The sequence below is a fragment of the Megascapheus bottae genome, chromosome 4 (assembly GCF_031878675.1).
Source record: "Megascapheus bottae isolate mThoBot1 chromosome 4, mThoBot2.hap1, whole genome shotgun sequence".
NCBI classification, from domain to species: Eukaryota; Metazoa; Chordata; class Mammalia; order Rodentia; family Geomyidae; genus Megascapheus; species Megascapheus bottae.
The window spans coordinates 18,247,233-18,262,124 of record NC_143512.1 but is presented as its reverse complement, the minus strand read 5'-3'; the positions used below and the strand labels follow the sequence as shown (position 1 = coordinate 18,262,124).

The 14,892-nt window shown below is 34.5% G+C and overlaps 1 protein-coding gene across 26 annotated transcripts in view; it reads left to right on the top strand.

Annotated features, from left to right (window-relative positions):
• Positions 1 to 14,892, top strand: part of Fer (FER tyrosine kinase) — a 432,292-nt gene that overhangs the window by 134,878 nt on the left and 282,522 nt on the right. For all 26 annotated transcript variants that reach the window (XR_016535240.1, XR_016535241.1, XM_090331531.1 and 23 more), the window contains 3 exons: positions 6,738 to 6,921; positions 10,906 to 11,043; positions 11,314 to 11,433. Coding sequence is in view for 24 of the 26 variants with exons in the window: in XM_090331531.1 (XP_090187657.1) it covers positions 6,738 to 6,921; positions 10,906 to 11,043; positions 11,314 to 11,433 (442 nt within the window). In the remaining 2 variants the exon portion in view is untranslated. The remainder of the gene's footprint in view (positions 1 to 6,737; positions 6,922 to 10,905; positions 11,044 to 11,313; positions 11,434 to 14,892) is intronic.

Here is a 14,892-nt window from a genome sequence, read left to right as displayed (position 1 = left end):
GTAACCCCTTACTCTAGGCAAAGAATGAGGTACCTGCTTCTACAATTGTGGGGCACAGCTTCAAGTTATTCAGAAGTAAATTTCTCTGTAATTGAGAAGTTGATTTTCTTAAACTACTTCTTGATGCATTATGAATAGTTCTGTGATATTTTATAGCTAATTAGAGTTAATTTGATCCTTTGGGTTGTCTCTTTAGAGTACTCTAATTAAGAAAACCAGTTTGGAATATGAGCCCATTCTTGAGACAGATGGTTAAATTTATGTTTAAATAAATGTAACTTTGAGGAAAATGAAAAGAACCTTTTTTTAAAAGCTGTTTGTTAATTTCCTTAATATGAATTCATCAAGAATGACTGCTCTCCTTAAACACCAGAATCATGTACAGAGTAGTTAATGATGATCTTGTGGAACATATTCTGTAATTCAAGTTTATAGCTCAGTTCAAAATGTGAGAAAGATATGTTTCAGATATAGAAATTGTAAAGGGACAAAGTAGATTTCAGGCTGTTTTTATTGTTATGATTTGAGATCTAAAATACCATCCTAACCCATGTGCTCAAGGCTGCTCACAAGTTGATAGGTTTTAGGGAAGTACTGGGTCATGAGGGCTGTAACCTCATCAGGATTAACCCACTGGTACACTCATAATTTGATGGACTGTTTGTTGGAGGTAGAAATGTAGATGGTGACCCTTATTTAAAGGGCTGGGGCCTTTGGGCATGTGCTTTTGAGGGCCATATTTTGTCCCCTATCGCTGCTTCCTTGCGTCCATGTCTCCAAATATCTTTGCTCTACCAGACACGCCATGCTATGTTCTACTTTACTCCAGGCCCAGAAACAATGTAGCTGGCCAGCCTTGGACTGAAATTTTTGATATCCTGAGCAAAATAAAGCTTGCCTCCTATAAGTTAATTTTCTCAAGTATTTTGTAACAACAAAGACCTAATACAGTTCTTAGTCATCTATTTTCTTGAAGTGACCTGAAAGTGAGCATATCCAAAGGATATGCTCATTAATAATACATGATTAATGAACAGCCTTTTTTTTTTTTCATAGCATGAATGTTTTTCACTGTAGAGAGCTTAATGTGATAGAAATTTTACGAGGTCCTTAAGAGTAATGGCACTCTTAGTTCTTAATCTAATTTACATTAGGCTGAAGTTGTGTAGAAATTGGAGTGGCAGTTAAAATATTCTCATTAAGGGCTGATCTATTTTGTGGAATGAAATATATTACATGATTCATATGTACTTTTTTTTAAATTTTTTATTGTAATTAATAAAAGGGTTACATGATATTTGCCAGATAGAAGGTGCATTAATTCACATACATTGATACCCTTTCACATGTCTTGGTACCCATTACCCTCCCCCCCATCCCCCCACCCATCTTGGTTTTCCCCCCTTCCCTATCAAATTTCAAATAACCAAATACAAATAAATTCAATATATCAGATAACAAAGTGAGATACTGTAACAATATGAGATACCCAAGGGACAGCAAAGGAGATGAGAGACAACATAGTCATATATACTTTTTATACAAACTTCTGAAAATAAAGTGAAAGCACAATGATATGATTTGTTCCTGCTTTGCTTGGTTTTGTTTAGTAAGTTCATCTAATTTCCACAAAATTAAGATAAACAAATTAAGATAGGTAAATCCTTTTGTTGACTTGTGTAAGCTGCTTAGAAATGTTAGTTTTGCATGGGAAGGGGTAACAATGTTCAAGAAGTAATGTACCTACTACCATATGAATGTAACTGTACCCTGCTGTACATCATTATGACAATAAAAAATTAAAGAAAAAAAGAAATGTTAGTTTTGAACTTGCTTACTAGATAGATGATAGGTCATATTACCATATGTGGTAATGTGGCTTCCCATGGCTTAAGCAGCACATGAGACAATCATAACCTTTTAATGTCTTTTAATTAATTAATTAATTAATTTTTTGCCAGTCCTGGGCTTGGGCTCAGGGCCTGAGTACTGTACTTGGGCTTTCTCAAGGCTAGAGCCATAGCACCACTTCTGGCTTTTTTTTCTATGTATGTGCTACTGAGGAATCGAACCCGGGTCTTCGTGCATGCTAGGCAAACTCTCTACCACTAGGCCAAACTCCCAGCCCTGTCTTTTAATTTTTAAGAAAGTACCTCAATTTATTATTATTTTTTAGATATAAAACCTTTTCAGTTCATGGATTTAAGAACTGTAGCAGGATTCTCCTGATTTCTGGGGTCACAGGTGTGAACCACCATATTTTGGAGTGATGAGTAGCACATTGCCAAGGGTAAGGCAGTTGTATGTAGCACCTACTGAAGGGAGCTATAGATTCCCCACTCATCTCTCAGCTCACAGTGGTGCCATATCTTGGGATCAAGCCTTTCACATGTGAACCTTTAGGCGATACTCAGGACCCAGTTAAGTACCTGGCAAAGGGAGAAATGCATTTCTCTCTTATTTAAATATACAGGAGAATCAGCTTGAGTGGAATGGAGCCTACCCATTTTCTACATGGTAGAAAGCTTCCTGACAATAAATAAGAAGTGATTACTTTCTGGGGAAACTGCTTTACTTGTAATCATCCCCCAGCCATGGAGTCTGCTAAGGGCTCGCCTAGTGGAGCACCAAGATATAGATAACTTACAGCAGACTCAGTTCTAGAGGCTAAATAAAATTGTCAGCAATCTTGGTTCTTCTCTAGCCTCTCTCTGTCTATCTAGATTTTCATCCAAATTTTCTCTTCTTTTCTAGACATGGGTGATACTGGATGAAATCTATGACATATTCGGCAATCATATTATAATTATTATTATTTTAATTTGTTTTAATTAACATTTTTATTTTTTTAACATAAAGAGTACTCTGGCTCTTTTGTCCTTTTGATATTTTCCCATCATTCTTTGAATGCTTATTTTTTTTACTCAGTTTCTACTTTTCCTACTCCACTTCTTTCAGGAATCTCAGTTTCTTTAATTGGAAAATGGTATTTAGAAAAAAATATTTGGGACCTTAGATGTGCTCATTATCACTGGAATGTCTTTGTTCTGTCTTTTTTCCACACTCTCTTACTAATATATGCTTGATTATATGAAAACTGAAGATTTCTCCTCGATATTTACAACTCCAAAACTTACACCGTAAAGTCCATTCAATCTTTCCTATGTAATATTTACAACTTGTTTTTCCGAGAGAAACTTAGCATCTGTTATATGTAGTGTATTTGCTTACAGACTCAATAGTAGAAGACATAGCATTTGCTATTGACTGAAGTTTGGCAATTTTCTTCCATGAAATCTCCATTTCAATGAGTTAGGAAGTTCAGATAATTTTGTTCCTAGATATACACTACATAATATAAGTAACTCATTCATTGTACCCACATACAACACTTCAATTTAACTTCTATATGAAACAAACATACTTGAAGATTTAGCCTGACTAATTTAGAAGTTAAGATAAAGTCTTATTCATAGTATGCCTAGAATAGTAATTATATATGTATGTTTAGGAATATTTAAAAAGAAAGGAAAAAATAAAACAAAATTCTCAGCCATTCAAATAGCAGATTCTGCTTTACAAAAAGCTGAAAAGAATTACTTTGTTTTCAGAAAGTAATTACTTCTTATTTATTGTCAGGAAGCTTTCTACCATGCTATTCATTCAACACATGGTAAGCGCTTCAGAAGTTTATAATGAAAAATACTTGACTTTCTAGACTGGCTTAATGAGTAGTCTAGCCTGTCTTTTGTAAATGTCAAACTTATATAATTGAGATTTGCTAGCTTCATAATATTGTTTATGGCATGACATGTTGTATGCACAATGTTATTATAAAACATTAAACAGATTTGTCAACAAGTGGTGGCAAAAGAATTATAATTCAGTCTCTATGAATTTCATTATGTAGACGAGGAAAAATGAAATGTTTTCCTCCATTTTAATTGACACACAGAACACTTCAAGTCTTGCTTCAGTGCCTCTTGTCATCTAAGAAAAAGTACACAGTACCAGAGATATAATTCTTTGTCAGTAAGAATTTGTTCCTTTATCTGCTTAACCTTTAATTTCATATATAAATACTTAAAAGAAAGTAGTGATCTGAGATATTCTGAATTCAATAGCAGTAAAGCCAAAATAGAGTCATATTGTTTTATTATAATAGTTTTCTTAAGTGAAAAGAATTGCCATGTTTTACTCTACTACTGGTTTTCTGTAGTATTAACATTTTGAGATTTTACTTATATAGTCTATATAAAGCAAGTAAACCATGCTAGGTGAGCATGTTTTGCAACTCATTCAAACTTAGAAGGGAGATAGATGATTGATAGATACGTATATACGACAATCATTCCTCTCAACCAAATATACAAGTTAGTATAAATCTTTGATTTCCAAGACTCACTAAAATGTAACTTAAAGTTTAAAATATCAACATATTTTTGAATAATAATAATTGTCATTATTTTAATGTAATGCATTCTGCATTGGATGATTTCAAAGATAGAATTTTCCTAAATCATGGTAATGACTGCTAATGTACTGTTGGTTTTGACTTTAACAGTCTTTTCAGGTTGTTGCTCACATTCCTAATACAGAAATTGAAATCTAAGATGTTCCTAAGTTTCTCCTGTTATTGTATATCATACAGTCTTAGTGAGTTGAATGTTGTGTTTTGAGTGAGTCATTTTGCACCAAATAGGGAGACAGATGGGGAGATTACAGTTTAGGAATCTGTACAAAGAAGACAGATGGCTTGATTTAGATTTCTCCATGAAAATGTTTATGTGTGAGCATGATGCCTGAAGTAAGAGTAATATATTTAGAGAATTTACCAAAAATAATAGAGTTGATATAAGAAACTAATAATCTGGAAAATGTGACCTGAAAAATATACTTCATCATTCATTAGTTATGCCTTTTGAACTGCCAATAAGAATCAGTGACGTAGAGCGTGGTACTCTTACATGATGTTTGGAACTCCTTGTTGTCTGAATTAATAAACATGTTTAATTTTAAGAAAGAGAAACAAACTGATGTGAAAATGCTATATCAAAACAAAGGTTAGGGCTGGGGTGTAGCTGAAGTTGTAGAGCAATTATCTAGCAAAGAGCAAATGGGTTAACGGGTCACTCCACAGGACTGAGAAAACAAAAACTAAGCAAATGGAAAATAATACCATCAGAAATGTTGAAATGGGCCTCAGAAAGGGTAGTGATAAGGTAAGGCTCTCTGGCAGCTTCTGTGGCTACAAGTCTTGAACTTCACCCTCATTCTGTAATGAATATTGCTTTGCTTCTATCGAAAGATGGGTTCCTGAATGGTCAAGTATGCATCTTCATAGAGGAATCTCGTGATCTGTGTGAATGGGGAGAGACAGATTTGGTCATTTTTCAGGCGTGGCAATTGCATTACTTGGGGACTCTTAATAATGTGTATTTCTTTTAAGAAGGATACTAAATAGCAACATTCACTGATAAAAATATATACTAAGGTGAAAATTATACTAATAGAACATGTAAATTATGCTAATTGAATATTTATTAATATTACTGAAATGGCTTATTAATTGCTAACTTAATAACATCCCAGGTGCATATCGAATGAGTTAAAAAATGTTGGAGATATATGTTAACTATGGTAAAATGTTTATTAAACTCGAATGCATTCTTCTAACTTCCAAATTCAACAGAAAAGATTTTTTTAATGCTGTAGATCATACTTGAATGAAAAGAGTATGTTATATATTTCAATATCCATACGATTATTGTACTGATTCATAAAATGAACCATTCTGTTGGTTGTAGACAAAAAGTATAAAAAATCCTTATTTTTGTGTGTAGAAGTGTGGACCTGAGGCTTGAACTCATGAACTCAGTGCCTAGGCATTGTCTCGAGCAAAACTAGTACTCTAGCCCTTGCACAAACCTCTACTTATGGCTTTTTTGGTTAATTGGAAAGTCTCATAGCATTGCCAGGGCTAGCTTTGAACTGCATTCTTCAGATCTTAGACTCCTGAGTGATGAGGATGATGTACATGATCCACTGGCATCAGCCGCATGCTGCATTTTTAGAAGTCTGTCCATTCTATAATACCTCTGCTTATGACGTATGTATGTATGTATGTATGTATGTATGTATGTATGTATGTATGTATGTGTGTGTGTGTATGTATGTATGTATGTATTTATTTATGTGGATTATGGGGCTTGAACTCTGGGCCTGGACACTGTCCCTGAGCTCTTCAGCTCAAAGCTACTGCCCTTCCCCTTGAGCCACAGTGCCACTTCCTGTTTTCCAGTGATTAATTGGAGTCTCATGTTCTTTAATGCCTAGGCTGGCTTTGAACTGCGATCCTCAGATATCAGCCTCCCTAGTAGCTAGGATTATAGGTATGAGCCACCACACCTGGCACCCTTGTCTTTATTGAAAATATTGGTAGGCTTTTTTAGTTAGGCAGTTTTATGTGAACTGCTGTTGTGATCTAGTGGAAGTTGGATGAGTGGTCCACTTAGGTGATCACCAGAAATGTACTGTGTATCATGCCTGCTTCCTAGCAACTTCTGTGCTCAGTGCAGGCAAACAGTACTTCCTATAATCTGAACACATAGTATATTTTCAATGAACGTGTTATTTGTAATGAAATAGTGAGAGACTAGACTGCATATAGTGAAGGTATGACTTCAATTGTTACCTCTTTGATGATTATCTTCAATATCACCTCCTCCCCTACCCAGGGAAAGAAACAGAAAAGGCCAAAGAACGTTATGACAAGGCCACAATGAAACTTCATATGTTGCACAATCAGTATGTGTTGGCATTGAAAGGGGCCCAGCTTCATCAGAACCAGTATTACGATACCACGCTTCCACTGCTTCTGGACTCCTTGCAAAAGATGCAAGAAGAAATGATTAAAGCACTGTAAGATACACTTCCTTTTTCTCAGAAAATCCCTTCCAAAGGATGGTTTCCTCCTTAAGTTTCTGCTTTCTGAGCGTATAGACACCTCAAACCTGTCTCACTGCATTTTTTTCCCTTCATTTTCACTTCTGGTGCTCTTTCATTTTGGGCTTATCTTCTCAACTTTCTGGTTGACCTGAAGACTAGCCTTTTGTGATAGTTCTGTTTTGTTCCAGTTAGTCAATATTTAAATGAAAAAATAATTGACAAATGTTAAGAAATAGAAACCTACCCCTCACCTACTTCTGGTCCTTTCTGAGGATCTTACTTCAGCTCTCCCCAACCCCATTCTTGATCTGATGGCTACACAAGCTAGAATAGATATATGTAGAGAGAGAAGAGAAGATATTTTTTCAGAAAAAGACCACAGTTAGCTGATCTTTAACTCCATAGAATTACCAAAAGATGAATGCCCTTGGGTAAATCGGGATTGAGTAAGCTGGGTCAGGGCCACTCCGGAGGCCCAGAGCTGCCTGTGCTCAGCCACAGATGTGTAAATACATAGCTATGTCCTATTTTACTGTTCTTCAAATTTACTGCTTAGAAATAAATAGGCACATTAACGAGAGATTAAACATTTTTACTAAAAAATAAGAGGTGAAAACCTGCCCCTTCCCATCAGTGGTTAGATATTTAGATTTTAAACTGAGAAACTTCAGGAAAAGAATTTTTGAATGTTTGTTTACCAGCTCCTTGTTTATTGTTTTCCCTGTATGATACTAAAATCAATAAATATCAATACAGATTTCACTGTAAACAGAAATGTATTCTGATATGCTTTTGGTGTATAGAGATGTATAGGCTAGATTCTCATCTACAAGGAGGTAACAATATACTTTAACCTGTAAGTCAGAAGACATATACGTTTACCACAGACACTGACATAAGACAACAGAAAAAGATGAGCCACTTAGAGAAGGGCTTCATCTTTTTTTAAACACTTCGTGAATGGTTAATTTCATCATTCAGAGAAAATGTACATAGGGAACTCTTTAATATACCAGCTGTGCATAAGAGTAGGGCAGGAAAGATAGAAAGGAAATGAGATAATGAAGAAAGGTTAGAAAAGATGAAATGAGTGGTTATGTGGAAATAAAGTTACATTATGGTGAACCGTGATGGAAGTAGGGCAAATTACATGCCAATTCTTGTACTCTTAATTTGTTGATTGTTATATACATTGGCACCTGCAGTCTTAGATTTATTTGTTGTCATTTTTTTGTCAGTTCTGGGGCTTGAACTTAGGGCCAGGGCACTGTCCCTGAGCCTGTTTGTACTCAAGGCTAGTGCTGTGCTACTTGAGCCACAGCACCACTTTCTCAGGTTTATTAGAGATGAGTCTCAAAAACTTTCCTGCTTGGGCTGGCTTTAAACTGTGATCCTCAGATCTCAGTTTTCTCATTACAGGTATAAACCATCAGCACCTAGCCTATTTATTTATTTTATTTTCATTGTACTGGGATTTAAATGTAGGGTCTTGTGCCCATTTTGCTTTTGTTATTTTTCAGATAGGTTGGCCCTCAGAATGTGATCCAGCTGTATCTCCGCCGCATGCATATCTGAAATTATCTGAAATAAGCATTTGTTACCATTCCTTACTTTTTTGTTGTTGTTGTTGAGAGGTTAGGTCTTGCTAAATTTTTGACCAGGCTGGCCTCTAACCATGATTCTTCCTATCTTTGCCTCCTTGATAGTTGTATACCCCTTTGCCTAGCCATGAACCTTTTTTTTGTCTGTGCTGGGCTTGAGCTCAAGTGCTTAGCACTGTCCTTGGACTTTCTCAAGGCTAGAGCTCTACTATTTGAGCCTCAGCACCACTTCCAGCTTTTTTCTATGTATGTGGTATTGAAGAATTGAACCAAGATCTTGGTGCATGCAAGGCACTCTACCACTAGGCCAAACTCCCGGCTCCATCTTTTTTTTTTTTAATATAGTAGCTGGACACTGGTGGCCATGTCTGTAACCTATTATATGAGAAAGTTTTTTTTTTTTTTGGAGGGGGGTAAAACATTCCCATTTGTACTGGGCATTTTCTATTTTATTATGTAGTGTAGTCTTTATGCATAGAAATGTTTTAGATAAGTGATCTAGATTATCAGTATTTCTTGAGCAATAATGACTTCTAGAACTTTTGAAATGATATCAAATTTGACCTGTTGCCTTTCATACTCTTCTTGACTTACTTTTGCTTAATGTAAAAGTATGAAAATAGCTATGACTATGTAGATATATAGGGTTTGTTACAGAGGTAAAACTAAACTTTAGATGATCTCCGTATGCACCATACAGAGAGGAGAGAAAGTGGTTTTAGTCAACTTGAGCATGAAACTTTTCATTGCTGGTAGTATAGTGATATGTCTATTTAAAACATTTAATTTATGAATTTAGTTATAACTTATACATTTTTCCTATTTTCATTTCACAAACCAAAAAATTCAAAATTGTTGACATAAATTTTCAATAGCATTTTTTCATTATCACTGTAAAATTTATTTGGGATGAATAATTTCCCATACCATCCTTTTTTTAACGTTAAATACTTTATTTCAAGTTGTAATGAACTTTCTGTTAAAACAGTTATATTACTTTTTGTTACAGTCAGAGACCAATGTTTTCTCTGCCAATTAAAGATTTGAAACATTAGGTCATAACAAAAATGGCTTAGAACAACCTATCCTAATTCCAGTGAAACTTTTATACCCAGCAGGACTTGAATCAGAATTGATTATCCCCATCCCATAGCAGCTTGTCATCCCTTTGTAGCACATTGCTTTTAGATGTAGCTTTTAAATCATCAATTCTTACTACTGAAATAGAATCTGAAATGGGACAAGTGTCTGTCATGTACTGTTAAGAGAGTTCTGATGTTTCCCCCATTTGTCAGAGCCATTGAATGATTTCCATATTATGGCTCTTCTACCCTTATGATATTGACTAAATCTATATTTAACTTACTCAACTTCCCCTTTGTGTCCATTGATGATTTCTACAGTCATTTGAAGGTAGCATTATCTGACCAAGATTAAAGTTATTTTTTAATCTTAACACTATTTTTCTATTTAAAACAAAGTAATTGAAAAAGCATTTTGTAATAATGGAGCCTTGTGAATAATAATTTTGATACATCAGAAATAGAAGAAAAATAAATTATAATTTATATGTATTTGGGAATGATCAGGATAAGCTTGTTTGTATGTGCTTTGAAGCCATTTCTGACTAGTGCTTTTTTTTGTGGCATTGCATTTTTAAGTAGGATATTTGGTCTTTGTAACAAAAAAGACTTTTTTTTCTATTCAATAGACAAGGCTGATATCTTTGATGGCATTTTTGCAACAGACTAGAGTTAGGAGAAGAGATGAAGTGTCATGGAGTATATAGATTTAGGGTTGCAGGCAGTCACGAAAGGTATGTTGAAGTTCTGTTAAAAAAAAAAAAAGAAAGAAAAAACCTTAGAAGCAGATGAATACCTGGGAGATAAGGTATATAATGAGCATAATTTTCCCCAGGTCCATCAACTTCTTTACAAATGAGGTAATATTCTCTCTAATGGATTACTAAAATTCCATTGTATATATACACTATCCTTTTCTTCTTCTTTTGCCTTTTTTTTCTTTCTCTTTTTCTTATTGGTTCCAGTACTAGGTCTTGAACTTAGGGCCTGCTGCTGTTGCTTGCTCAAGGAGGGTACTCTATCACTTGGCCTTTACTTCTGTTTTTTACTGTTTTATTCTGGATTAAGTAGGCTCTATAAGACGCTATAGAGTCTCAAATTTGCCTGGGATGGCCCTGAACCATAGTCTTCAGAATTCAGCCTCTTGAATAGCTAGGCATGAGGCACTGCTATGAGGTTGATAGTACATTTCTTATTTTTATTATTCAAAATTCTTTTTGAGACTTTGTACCTCTTGATAAAAATTTGAAATGTTGTAACTTTTTTTTTTCCAGAAAAGGTATATTTGATGAATACAGCCAGATAACCAGTCTTGTTACGGAGGAAATAGTGAATGTCCATAAAGAGATTCAAATGTCAGTTGAACAGATAGATCCTGATACAGAGTATAATAATTTCATAGAGGTTCATAGGTAAGATATTTTCATCCCTCTTCATTTATGGAAATGTTATTTTATCTTCATATAATGTTTGACAAAATAAATTTGCTCTTAATTTGTAGAGATAATGTTGATAATTTATATAATATTGAAAAGTTTATTAGTTACTATATCACATTATTTAAATCTATGCTTACCCACAAAATCATATTTCCTTTTTTCCATTTATAATACTACTGAATAGTAAGATATATTGCAATAGTACGCAAATATTAATTAGAATTCTTTGGTGTATCTTGGTAGAACAACAGCTGCTAAAGATCAAGAGATAGAGTTTGATACTTCCTTATTAGAAGAAAATGAAAACCTTCAGGCAAATGAAATTATGTGGAATAATTTAACAGCAGAAGGTTTGCAAGTAATGTAAGTATCATTGAGGATGTTAATTTTATTGTTACTGGTGTTTATAATTTTAAAAATCAAGGTTTTTGATGTTACTTTAATATCTCCAATTATTAGTAAGATCTATTAGAATAATGACTTTTAAAAATCTATCTCTAATATTTATTAGCAATATCATTTAAAAATGAAGAAACTGTGCAAGACAGTAGTGTCAAAACATTTAGTACAAAATTTTACTTTTTGTGGTACTGTTTTTTTTTTTTTTTGTCAGTTGTGGGACTTGAACTCTGTCCCTGAGCTCTTCAGCTCAAGGCTACTGCCATACCCCTTGAACCATAGGTGACACTTTAGATTTTTTGGTGGTTAATTGGAGATAAGAGTCTCATGGACTTTTTTTTCCATATATTTTTATTGTAATTAATAGAAGGGTTACATTATAATCACCAGATAGAAAGTGCATTACTTTACAAACATTGATACCCTTTCTCATGTCATGGTCCCGTTTCCCTCCCCCCACCCCGCTCATCTTGATTTCCCCCGTTTCCTATCCAATTTCAAATAACCAAATAAGTATATATACAATATATAAGATAACAAGTTGAAATATTATAACAATAACTCATGGACTGTCTTTGAACTCCTCAGATCTCAGCTTCCTGAGTAGCTAGGATTATAGGGGTGAGACACCCCACCTGGCTAGTACTGGGGTTTTAAACTTAAGGTCTTGCATTTGCAAGGTAGGATCCCTGCCACTTGAGCTATGTCCCAGGACAGTTCTATTTACTTGGGGGTTAAGTTCTTTACCTTTTCATTATTCCCAACCTGGATCACAGTTCAGATCTTCCTGTTTTTTTTTTTTTTGCCTATCATATTGCTAGCTAGGATGACAGGCAAATACCAGCATAACAGTAGTGATGGAAATCTCATGAACTTTTTGTCGGCCTAATCTTCCTGGCTTCTACCACAGAAGAGAACAGGCTTCTACCAGAAGTATAGGCTTCTACCTCCAGGGTAATTGTAGTTACAAGTGTGAGCCACCACTATCAGCACAGTTTTTAAATTGAATTGTTTTCTCTTGAAACACAGATATCTACTACCTACCCGGGACTTAAACTCTGGCCTGGGTATTGTCCCTGAGCTCTTAAGTTCAAGGAGTTCAAGGCTATCTCCCTACCCCTTGAGCCACAGCTCCACTACCAGTTTTCTGGTGGTTAATTGGTGATAAGAGTCTTACGGACTTTATTTCTTGGACTGGATTTGAACCGTGATCCTCAGATCTCAACCTCCTGAGTAGCTTTGAGCTACTGTACCTGGCTCCACAATGGCTTTTAAGAGCTGCTTTCTAGCCTGCTGGTGGCTCACTCCTGTCATTCTTGCTGTGTGCTAAGATGTTTAGTGTGGATCATGGACTTCAGTGCCCAGGCTGGTTTTCAACTGTGATCCTCAGATCTCAGCTTCCTGAGTAGCTAGGATTACAGGTGTGAGCCACCACTCCCAGGTCTAGGTATCTTTTGTGATAGAGTATTGTTTTGTTGCCTAAAATTTTTTAAGGAATTTTGATATATCAATATATTTTTTAGTACTATACCAGTATTAAATGCTGTTTTCTGAATTTCAAAAGCATAGTTAACTTACCATATTATTATTTAACTTGCCTCTTAATTTGTTTGAGGAAAATGCAAAAAAATTAGTAGCAAATCATATACATAGTATATGTATACATAGTATAGAACTAAAGCTAAAAAGAAGTGTACATACATAGAAATGAGTCTCTTCAAAGTTGGATGTTCTGTTGTTTTACTTGCTAAAATTTTATTTTAAGTCAGAACCAAAAGTCCTCATCTAATATAATTAATTTCCTCCTAGTCACTAATATTGTGAGAATTTGCTAAATAAGATTGTGGGATTATTTCTTGGATTTGGGGAATAGCAAATGTCTTGGACAAGGTATTGAAATCCTTAAAGCTAGCTTGATTGAATTAAAGGAACCCATATACTTTTCGTACCTATTTAAGATGAAGCATTAATAATTATAGAATATTGAAATGAGAGGAATGGAGGCATGGGTGTTCCCCACATAGAGGACATGATTTGACCATTTACATTTAGTATGTCATCTATCTCTAAACTAATAGTTTTCACTTGAACAAATTTTTTTTTTTTTTGCCAGTCCAGGGCTTGAGCTCAGGGCCTGAGCACTGTCCTTGGACTTTCTCAAGGCTAGAGCTCTACCGCTTGAGCCTCAGCAACACTTCTGGCTTTTTCTATGTATGTGATACCGAGGAATTGAACCCTGGTCTTCGTGCATGCTAGGCAAAACACTCTACCACTAGGCCAAACTCCCAGCCCCACTTGAACTAATTTTGACAATGATTGGGAACATTAGCCAGGAAAGATGCTAAATATCCTGTCTTGTATAAGCCTCCTTCAGCAAAGAATTGTCTGACAACCATGTCAACAATGCTGAGGTTAAGAAATAACAATAAAGATGAACTCATAACACTGAATAGTTGGAAGAGAGTTTCTCAATTCCTGAGCAATGAGACATGTTTTCTTATATTATTTCATGTGCTCTGTGGTAAACAAAGCCTAAGTTACACCTGATTTTTTTTGTACTACTGTCTTGTTCTCCAATAACTTACCTGTCAATTAAAAATTTTTAATGGGTAAAGTTATCTAGAATAAAATCTTCAAAAAGTATATACCGAAATTGATAATTTATTTTTATCAACCTCAGAATAGAATGAATATACATGTTTTGTAGTTTAATATTTGTTTAGGCTTCTGAGGTTACATTCTCTGCTCTACTTTTCCATCAGTAACTCCATCTTTCTCTCTTTTGAAGGATTAAAATTTTCATTTATTAAAATGGAATATTGGAAACATTTTTTACCTAATTACTATTTAGTGGAATAATATGCATGTCTAATTTTAGTTTATTAAGTAAATTAAAAATTTCAAATATTAGAATATATGTTAAATGTTTACTATGTGATTTTTGTTATGTCAGATTCAGCAGGCATCTATTTATTAGCTTTAAACTTGAATGTAGTTATGAATCCTCATAATAGTTTATGGAAGATAAAAGATGGAGAGTTATTCTTAGCAAAACAGTACACTTAAGTATCATTTAATTGTTTATACTTTATTTTCAAATTTCCAGTGATACCTCTTAAGATTATACTGACTAGCAGTGTGACATGAACTTTAACTCACATAAAATTCACTCTTATGTTATTTAATAAGCTCTTCATGTTTCCTACCACATGCTTAAAAATTTAGATCAAATAGCTAGCAAACTAAAAAGCCTACAGAGTGGGAGAAGATCATTACTAACCATAAAACAGACAAAGGTCTCATATCTAAAATATATCAACAACTCAAAAAATTGAATCATTCCAAAACTAATCTCCAAAGAAACAACTATCCCATTAAAAGATGGGCCAAAGACTTAAAGAGAGTCTTCTCTGAAGAAGAAAC